Here is a 10,432-nt window from a genome sequence, read left to right as displayed (position 1 = left end):
GACTCACAGACCGAAATTTATTGCAGCGAGGAACTCGTTTGCATTTCCTCCCGCATGCAGAAAGGAACACTAACAGAAGATGTTTGTAGGGAAAAGGGGTGGAGAGCAGGGAGGAACGCAGGCCAGTGGAGTTGCTTTGGTTATAAAGAGCTAGGAGGAAAGAGAGGCAGCATTTGAGCTGCAGCCGGGGCTTCGGCGGGCTCCGCGATGGCCGACAGAAAAGCTGAGTCACTGCATTCCTCCATAGGGCTCTTGGGCATTTCCGCAGGTAGGGATGGAGTATCTTGGCACGGGGCGATGGGGTTGGGACTAGCTGCCATGGACAGCCCCCTTTGCAAAGGGGGCTCAGGAGTCTGTTAATTCTGAGTCTTCTCTGGGTAAAGCTTTTAGATCCAGAGATCCCTGTGCCTGTTTCAGCAGCCAACAAAATATTTGTCTTGGCTTTAGAGTGGTGGCCTGAACTTTTTGTACTTGATCCATCCTGGGTGGGAAGCAAATCAAAACTTTTTGATAGTCACTTTCATAAATGATCTTTGTTTGGATGCACTTGCCTCTCTTTTCCTTTCCTCGCTGTTTTCCCTGCAGCTCTGCTTTCTGTGTTCACTCCCTTTCCTTTGCTCCTTCTGTGTGTTTCATCTTTCTGAGTGCTGCCCTTTCCATTTTTAGGCTAGTTTTCTGTGTGCACAAGGCTTATGTGATCATCCATAGAGTGTGTGTGTCTGTCTGCTTTTTGTGTAATTGGAATTGGAGAGCTGGTTTTTACCTTTATTGGACAAGGGGGGAGCACTTTCAAACATGATTAAGTTTGTTAAAACTAAGCACCCAGAAAGAGTTGAGACCTTGGACACAAATCAAGTTACAACACACCCCCCCAGCTCCTTAGATTTCATTATTTGTAGATCTTGTACTGTTATTTTTTCTCTGTTCCTCACTCTTGCCGCTCTGGTTCTCTCCTGTTTTTTTGGGCATAGTTTACAAGCTCTTTCTGTTATTTTTCCACACAGGCTCACTCTTGCTGGCAGTGCATTTCTACCAGTTAACCAGAGCGGCCCCTCTGATCCCCAACACAGCTCTAGGAGTCCTGCTGTTGATTTTATCATCTATTTTGGCGTATGCAGGTAAGTCTCAGAGGGTGTCCAGCTTCAGGGCCTCCCCCTTCTATAGCTTTGCATGTATTTGGTCTGCTTTGCCAACAGGTTTATCCAAGCTGTGGCAGCCTTGCCAGACCATTAATCCGTTCTCCTAGAGGAGCAATTTTTTCCTATATAGGCAACTGAAGAAATCAGTGTTAGTTTTGAACAAATGCTTTACCGGGACCTCTGAGAGTTTTAACAGACTGAATACATGATTTCTCTAAAAATGATTCCCAGGCTTTCTGAGAGTACTTTAGGCATCTGTGGATTGAAATGGCATGTCGATGTGTAAATGCCAAGAGATCTACTTATCTGGCTGTAACAAAGTCCACACTTTTTAGAATGAATGCTGAGTTATTTCTCTTTTTTAACTCAGAGCAACGAGGACATGAAAATGTATGATTTGATGATGGTATTTTTTCCACTACAAAGCAGACAGTTTGGGAAAGACACTACATGTTTTAACCCATAAAACACAGGTGTTTCTTCTCCCAGTGTGACTTCTCCCAGTCATTGATGGCACCCAGCATTTGTAGAAAGTGCTTAGAAGCATCTGTATTGATGGGACCATATGGAATGGACCACTGGGCTGGTGATGTTCCACAGTTGGTGGGAATTAACAGCCACCTACCAAAGGCAGGAATTTCTGTGCTCCCTTATTCCAAGAGATCCGTATTTGTGTGATTACAGTCCTCTGTAGCTTGGGGACTCATTCAGCAGAGCTCTTGCTTCCCTTCCCAACTTGAGTCTGACTCATGAGGCTCTATCAGCTTGAGGAAGAAATGAAGTGTAGATCCATTACAAAGCTCCACCTTGGAAGGAAGCTTCCAGGTCTACCTGTGCTGACCAGTATCCTCACATCGTGAGGTGAGAAAGCATAGCAGTAAAAATAAGGTGCTTTATGTTATTGTTTGGGGGTAGTAAAAGGGTTTCATTCAACTTGAAGTATTTTAAGCCAAGGGTTTGTCATTTTGGAGATCAGGATACCAAATAGGATAGTGCCTGAGAAGGAATGAGTTTTGCAATTCCTGAGAAGTCCCAATTATTTATGGGACTCCAATAGGTTGTATGACACACAGGCAACCCCAACAAGAGAAACGTTAAGACTTTATTTGCATTAAGGTATTATGGTCTTGTTATTGAGCCTTGTCGGCATCATGAGGAAGAGAAGACAATGGCTTGCTGAACCCTGATTTCATTAGGGCAGACAGTGTGCAAGGCCTGGTACAGTACTGACTTGAAGGAACTCAAGTACTTTGAGTTCACCTCAGGTGCTCTGATGAACACAAACGTCGTGTTGATGGAGTCTTTATGGTTGTGTCTACACAAAGTAATGGGACATGGTGCAGACCTGCCCACACTTGTGATATAATAGCTCTGTCTAGCATCATGCAGGACCCGTGCAGGTCCATGCTAGCATAGTGATTGTACTTCCAACATACCTTGTGCCTATAGCACATGGATCCTAACAGGGTCCTAACTACGGCTTTGCATAACCTATCATCTTGAAATCACAGTTCTGTCTCTGTTGTCCATTGTTTCACAGGAATTCGAAGAAACCTGAGAAACGCCCCTCTGTTCTTGTCTCTCTGCCTGACCATCTCAGTGTTCTGGTGCGGCTATGGAGTGGTCTTCATCCTGGGAGGGCAAGGAGTTTTGAACGACACCGGTGATTTCCGCAATGCCTTGGTGCCTGGCCTGGTCACGTTTACTTTGGCACTACTCATTATCGCAGTGGTGGGCTTCCTTTGCAGAGAGGTCATCCTAGCTATGATTGCTTCTGCTGTCTCACTTGCCAGTGCTCATGAAGTTGCCATGCATTATAGCACAGCTTTCGGTTCCTCCGCTGTGGCTTGCAATTATATGATTGTCTGCTTGGTTGGTGGTTATTTTGCCCTGGGAAGGATTCTCTATTTCCTAACCAAAGAGAAAATTACCCTCCCAGGCACCGATCTGGCCAAGAAGAAGACCCATGATCAGATCCAACCCACCAGTGGCAGCGTGAATCATTTTGCAGTCACTGCTCTGATTCTGAACATGCTGTCTGCCAGTGTCTTTGGCTGTAGGCTCCTGGGAGTCACTGGCAAACTATTTATCGGTCAAGTGCCCTGGCTGTGGGCAGCCGGGATCTACCAGACTGGCATCTGCATTTTATCATACCGTGCTATGGATGTCCTGATGGCTACATTCTTTGGTTTCACTTCTATCCTGAAATTTGCTGGAGGCTATTGCCTTCTGTACCAAATCTGGCAATCAGAGGAGCCATCTTTCCATACTCCATTCCTGGTGGTTTTCTCAATTCTTTTTGTTGTCTTGGCTCTTTTTCTCACTCTTAAGAGCCCAGTGGATGGCCTGTATTTGCTGTTTTATGTGGCCTACTGCATTGCACTAGCTTGCAGTCCCAAGGGTTTTTTTGAAGGTGGACCCCAAGGCATGGATGTGGCCATCTTTGTGGCCTCCGCCTTGATGACTTTAATTCACCTGTACAATGCGAATGCAAGCACCACGATCCCAACAGGGAAGGGTGCTGTGAGGGCCCTCCTTGCTCGCAGCAGTTTTCTGAAGCTTCGTGAAGGGGCAGACCTTCACGCTCCCTACCTGGGGTATTCCAAGTATGCAGATGCAGAAGTGCTTGGCTACGCATGCAGTGTCCTCGCTTCTTTTGCTATAACAATGACAGGGGACCCACAGGCTCCGCTTGCTACAGTTGTAATTCCATGGGTAGTGGTAGCTGGTGGGATCCTTAAGTTTCTAGGTGGTTCAGTGGCCTTTGCCCGGGGTAAAACCCTGGAAAGCAGTGCCTTCATTCTCTATGCTGTCATGTGGATCATCTGGGGCTTGACAAGATACGGTGGCCTCTATGGCACTACCAGAAGCTTCCATGCAGCGGTAGGAATCATTGCTTTCATGCTCTTCAATGTCTTCATTGTCTTCTGCACACTCTTCCTAAACATCGCCTGGTTCTTTTACTCCCTCACCTTCTTGCTCATTGCTATCAGTTTCTTGCTGGATTCCATCCATGCTCTTCCAGCTGGCTATGACATTGCTGCCTCCCTCATCTTTGGTTTGGTCAGCTTCTACTGCTTCCTGTCTGCCCTTTTCAACAGCACCTTTGAGGGTTCCTACTTACCAATGGGTAGGCCCATTGTGCAGCTGAGTGGTGTGGGGGGAGGAATGACCAAGTGCCTTCACCTGCCTGCCAGGAAAGCTTCCTCGGTCAAGAGAATTGCAGGTAAGGGAAATGCATAGGGCATAATGTGGGGGTGGAGGGTAAATTCTGGGAGGTCTTGTAGCAGAACGCTATTAAAATAACATCTTTCCAATCCAGATGTGGAAACCATGATAATGGATGGATGTTTTGATGAAGGGGGCCAAGTTACAAGAGTCATTAGAAGCTAAATACTCTGTGGGAGAAATAAGACCTATTCCTTGATAGGATCTGGGTTTAGCAGTGAATTTGCCTCTCTCTGTCCTGTATCATACCCCTGTCTGCTCATCCAGTCTTAAATACATGAATCCTCCAGGCTGGGGCTACCACTGAAAGCTTCGTACAGAGAAAGCAGGGCAAATGCATGGTGCTTGCTCTCTCCACAGGGCTGAATGACTTCTGGCCCTGATGAACGTGTCCCAGAACTCCCCTAAATGCCAGATCTCCTCTTGAATGGATGCTAGAAAATGCACTGTCAGAGGAAATGCTTTGTTAGTTGGGAAAAGGAGATGAGAGCACCAAATTGTCTGTTTTGTCTGTGACAGCTCTTCCGTGAATTACAGCCCCTCACTTCTAGTCACTCAAGGGGTTCTGCCCTGTTCACATGCCAACAGATATCCTGAAGAACGGAGGGACTTGCGGCATCCCCACAGATACTGTGTATGTGCTTGTGGCAGCCTGTAATCGGCCTGATGCTGTGGAGAAAGCTCACCAGTAAGTATTTGTCTTGCCGCCCCAGCGAGGGCTTCCTTGGCTAGTCTAAAGAATCCTATAGGACTTATAGCTACTGCTGAGCACTGGCTATAGTAGCCATCTGGAGCCAAGAGACATGTAGCTCAGTCTTCATGGGAACTCAGGGTGATGGGTCTGGGGGAGAAGATCTGAATGAGGGAAGGAGACAGTTGGGCTGGAATTGTCTTCTAGGATATTGAAGGCTCCTGGCAGGCGATGGAGCCAGGTAGCTCAGATATCAGAAGGAAACCCAAAGAACTGGCAAATGGGTCAGGGGATTATATCACATATTTGTAGGTATATATTTTCACAACCAACGTGTTTAACAAATGCCTCTAACTGTACTTTCGTAAGCAGCCAGGAGCTCTTGTATTGGTGGGGTTTCCTCAGAACTTGGGCAGTTTTTTTACCGATCACTATGCAGGATGCTAAAACCTTGGAGTAGGCATTCATGGTTGGGAATAGTCATTAATGTCCCTTCCCGTCAGGTAATCTGTTGAACAGTCCTCCTTCTACTACAGACTGGTGACCTGGGGCAGAGGCTGCACACTTTGTCTTAACTCTAAGCCTCACCAGTACAATTTCATTTTCAGCTTGAAAATAAATCCCCATCTGACTTCCAGGCTCACTTTTCTTGCCTCCTTTCCAGCTCCAAGCGCCAGGCCCAGGATCGCCCTATGTCACTCTGGATTTCTAGCCTAAAACAACTGGAACCTGCAAAGCATTTGTTCACTCCCCTCCTCTGGGACTTCATGGAGGCTGCCTGGCCATCTCCCATCAGCTTGGTGGTTCCCCGAGGTGAGGAAATCCTGTTACTTCCAAGCTCTCTGGAGAGCTTTGGCTTTGAAACTCCAACTTTAAGTCATGCATCCCTGCAATGCCACATGCTCCGTGATGATATTTCTGGTAAGATCATTGTGTTTAGACTGAGGATACATCCACAAGTGCCGTGTGACTCTTCCCTGTGCAGGTGAATGGGTGGACTTCCTGGGAATGAAGGACTCTGCTAAATACGTCGGTACCCCTCAAAGCATCGCCATCCGCATCCCCGACTGCTCTGTCACCACACACCTCATCGACCTGGTGAGTGGCCAGAGCACACTCGTCCCAGCAGCACCGGTGACCGGACCTTGCCATTCCACTGCCCAAGAGCCGCCTTGGTGTCAGTCCCCAGACCTGGGTCCTCTGGCCTCTGGGAGGGTAGTGAGAGGCTGGAGCTCTCTGTCAGCCCTCTTGACATGTTACCTCTCCTCCCTTTCTTCTTTTCTTAGTGAAGTGACAGGTTTGGGGAGTGAAAAGTGCTAAAATGAGAAAGTCCCACAAGAAAAATATCCTTAGGAAGGAGTGGGGTATGCAGGCAGCTGGTAGCTGATTTTGTTGTTGCAGAAAAGAGGATTAAAGGAACAACCATCAACCAGAAAAGATGCCATTAACAGACACTTATTCTGATTTCCTACAGAGAACACTTCCATTGCAAGCACAAGCTTATCTGAAGCCAGAATAACTTTAGAAGGTCCGGAGTGTAGCCAGAGGAACTGTGATACCCTGCGTGTTCTGTTCAGTTCTGGGACAGACATTATAGGTCTTTGGCAATTGCTGTTGCTGGAAAACAAAAAGTTCTTTCCTGATCATCATCTGTAAACCCCAGTTTAGCGGGGTGTTAGTCATGTATAGAGATTTGGCAGGACTGTAGATGCCTACAAAGTAGGTGTCTGCCTGGACGAGTCACACTGAGTTCTCTTTAGAGTCACAGACTCATGAGTGAACTTCAGAGTTCAAGTCATCTGTTTTATACACCCAAACCTGCTCAGAGCGTTCATTCCCATTTTTCTGTCACCAGGTTGGCCCCATTGTGGTCACGTCAGCTAACCCAACGGGAGAGGCGGACACAACACACCACAACCAAGTGTATGCCAAGCTGGGAGACAAGGTAATTGGGGCTCTGTCTCTTTTTGTTCCAGCTGGTCCAAAAAAGTGGAGGGATGCATTTCCAGTAGGCAAATCAATAGACGATATCATTGATCTTGGAAAGAGTCTTTTTAAAAAAGTCTCATTGACGCTCCACATGTTGGTGTCATAGTGAAAGAACAGTGTAAAATACAGAACTTGATAGGAAATGAAATTATTCTGTTTTATACAGTATAGTAACAGCTTGGCACTGTGAGTTAGTTTATCTTCCAACACAGAATGATATGAGCAATAAAAAAATGCTTCTTTGCTTGCAAGCAATAAAACCACTGATGCCTGAATGTGCCAGGGCTCCAGCTGGTACTGAGCTGCCAGAACATGGGGGATTCCCATCTCAAGCTGAAGCTCATCTAAAACTGGTGCCAAAGCTCTAAAATATTCCTGGCTTTCAGGACTTTCAGAAGCTCATGGTCATGGCTGTCTTTTGTTTCACTGCTGAATCCTGAGATTACTACATTTTGTGTATTCATGACAGGGCAGTTTCAAACAAAAGGCGGTACAAATCTTCCACCTGTAACTCCTCAGAAATCTGGTTTTCTGCACATTTGCTTTGTGGATGGGACCTCTTCAAAGCTCCTCAGCTAACCTACACTGCTCACCTACACACCACAGAACTCTCTCTCTCTCTTTGCTTTTGCTAAGTTGGTTCATTCCAAAGTCAGCCCTTAATTAGCGTCAATACATTAGGGTAGGAAGGAGCAGAGTTGCCCTTGAGGATACTTACCTGCTGTTGAGAGAGGGAAACTGCCTTCTCTTTTCGCAAGTGCCTGAGGGGAACTTGGTGTGAACATCTGTTGCTCTTCAGGTGGATGCGGTTCTCTGTGATGGGCCTTCTCCAGAGAACATTGCCTCCACCGTTGTGGACTGCACGAAAATCGACAGCGGAAACATTGGATTCTTCCGAGTCGGTATCATCCCCAAGTCTCAGGTAAAATTAATCTTGATTTTATTCCTACTCCCTTTCTCCATCTCCATTTAGTGGGTTTCATACTGGGGGTTTCCTGGTTCCGTAAGGAGGTGAAGAAATCTGTGGTAGCATGAGGAATTATCACAGGGCGGTGTGAAAAAGCAGAAAAACAGAGCTCTGTGTCACCTGCATCCTCATCCTGCCTCCGGATCACCCTCACACCTCTCTGTGCTGTGCTCTGGGGAACCTGTGAGGTGAGACTGATCCATTCGGGTCTGAGATCCAAGGTCGTGGACCTCCATGGGGCAGGCTCCCCATCTACACCTGTCCCAGAGACCTCTGAGGAGACAGAAATGCTTAGTGCAATCCCAAGGCTGAGCCCAGACAAATAGCTTGAAAAGAGAACAGGGCATTATTTCAATAGCTGAAGATTAAATTAGTGCTTCCACCCCTATATCCCACTCACTGTTTACTGATTCCAGGTGCTGCAGATACTGGAGCAGGTGCAGAGGAAACACACATTGGGTCCTAGCAGAGGCACCTACAGCACGAAAGGCCAGGAAGAACATCTGGATCACAGCCACACCGCGCACAACGGGGTGGGCACAGCTGCTGTGGAGGGGACAGTGCCACCACTGTCACCCAAGGACAGCCCTGAGAATCACACTCGCCTCTGACTCCTGTGCAGGTCAAGCAGTTCCGTGCTCACTGGGAAATTGTTTGCTGGAAAATGACATAGAGGTCAAACTGGGGAATGGGAGAGGTTTCCCAGCTGCAGGGGTGACTTGTTCACCTTTCTATAGATCCTGCTAAGACATCCCGGTGCAGAGCTGACTTACCACAGTCACCCAGAAGTAAAATTTTCACCTATGGAGACTCACAGCTTTTGCTAGTGATCAGACATGACCAAAGAAAGTGTTATATCAGTGACAGACTGGCCCCAGGGTAAGAGAGCTTTATTCCTTTCACTGAGAGTTAATAGCTATGGTTTAGGACACAGGGTAACGTGAAGTGTTTCATAATTACACATCGAGGAATAAACTTGGCATGAAACTTGAAGTGCAAGAGGGAGAAGGGAAGATACAGAGGAGTGGAAGATATATTCAGGTACTGTACTGGTGAATGCAGTGGACTTTCTAAAAGAGGGGAGGCAAAGCCCCTCAAGAGCTGGGGCTGTATTCTGACATGTCTTCTCAAAAGGCAGGTCACAGACCCCAACAGTAAAAAGAAATGCCATTGGCCAAGATGCTATTTTCTGTGCTTCACGGTCAGCGTGAGGGTGGAATTACTGTTTTGATGGCTCCAATAATATCTCCTTAGAAGCGCTGGAGCATTGTGAATGACTGTCCCTTCCCATGTTATCTTATGCAGAGTATGAATTTCAGGACAATCATCTGCTAGGGTGCTAGAAGCCGGTCTCTTGCCTCAATAGCGTAACTGTACACATCTCATGGTACGTTTCCTCTGGAGTGCAGATTTACTGCAGAGCAGTATCTGCTAACCGGGATGACGTGAAAAGAAGTTTCAAACCAACGTGAAGAGTTTTCCTTGGCAAAAGCTGCCTGGCTGTGCAGTCGGTGGCTTTTCTAGCCTATGAAAACTGTTGATCTTATTCTTACCTGACTCAGGTGCAAGGTGCTGATCAAACTCCAGCTGAAACCAGTGCATCGATTCATTGATTTCACCTGAAGTTCTGCTGGAACTTGAGCATAAATGCTGTGTAGTCAGAGGAGTTCAGCCTCTATGAACTATGGCAAAACCAGGTCTTCTCATCTTGTTCTAACAGAACTGGCTCTCCTCCTGCAGAGAAAGAAAGTGCCAGATAATTGAGTTTGTTAAATAATTCTGCTGGTCTACTTACTGTATCTCTTTGGAGTTTATTAAAACTGATTTTTAGAAAGCAATAAAATATTTTCAATAAAGTCATATGTCACACAGGACTGCGGTATCACCTGCGGTGGGCACCTGAAAAATAACCTTGTGGGTCAAAGCATTACGGATTTCAATATGTGAGGTTTCCTGGCCCTGCATGAAGGATCCGATGAGGAAATCAAATTGCATCGCTTTCCAGGGTGGGGAAGAGGAGGGAAAGAGAAGATAACAACTCCTAAGGTCACCCCCCTGATGCCAGTTCCCTTGCTAATGAGGAAATCAAATTGCATCACTTTCCAAGGTGGGGAAGAGGAGGGAAAGAGAAGATAACTCCTAAGGACGCCCCCCTGATGCCAGTTCCCTTGCTGAGGAGTGATAACGAGCTATAAACACCAGGGCCGAATTTGGTCACTTTCCAGTAAAAAAAACAACCAAACAAACAAAAAAAACCCCAGCAAACGTAAATGCTGAAATCTGAGGCTGTGTGGTAGAGAAGCATTAATCTGGAGAGGTGCTGAAGCATCACAAAGCTTTTTGCTGTGAGAAAACAGCCCTGGCTTAAATATACCAGTGATGCTGCTGCCTTGTGCTGCAAATAATGATACGTTTTAG

The 10,432-nt window shown here is 46.7% G+C and overlaps 1 protein-coding gene across 1 annotated transcript; it reads left to right on the top strand.

Moving 5' to 3' along the window:
• Positions 1–9,881, top strand: LOC102085901 (uncharacterized). The gene is made up of 9 exons (XM_021293538.2): positions 1–268; positions 1,005–1,118; positions 2,680–4,365; positions 4,956–5,055; positions 5,723–5,871; positions 6,044–6,156; positions 6,914–7,003; positions 7,847–7,969; positions 8,431–9,881. The coding sequence occupies exons 1-9, from the start codon at positions 208–210 to the stop codon at positions 8,623–8,625; spliced, it is 2,631 nt and encodes an 876-aa protein (XP_021149213.2). The 5' UTR covers positions 1–207; the 3' UTR covers positions 8,626–9,881.
• The last annotated feature ends 551 nt before the right edge of the window (positions 9,882–10,432 follow it).

Source organism: Columba livia, chromosome 12 (genome assembly GCF_036013475.1).
Source record: "Columba livia isolate bColLiv1 breed racing homer chromosome 12, bColLiv1.pat.W.v2, whole genome shotgun sequence".
In the NCBI taxonomy this organism is placed as follows: domain Eukaryota; kingdom Metazoa; phylum Chordata; class Aves; order Columbiformes; family Columbidae; genus Columba; species Columba livia.
Note: the sequence above shows the minus strand (reverse complement) of the source record. Positions and strands in the feature narration are given on the sequence as shown.

Excerpts from the sequence above, each read along its gene's own strand:
- LOC102085901 (XM_021293538.2), top strand. The coding sequence starts at position 208 with ATGGCCGACAGAAAAGCTGAGTCACTGCATTCCTCCATAGGGCTCTTG. Across the intron at positions 269-1,004 it reads GCTCTTGGGCATTTCCGCAG|GCTCACTCTTGCTGGCAGTG; the intron begins GTAGGGATGGAG and ends TTTTCCACACAG. Across the intron at positions 6,157-6,913 it reads CCACACACCTCATCGACCTG|GTTGGCCCCATTGTGGTCAC; the intron begins GTGAGTGGCCAG and ends TTCTGTCACCAG.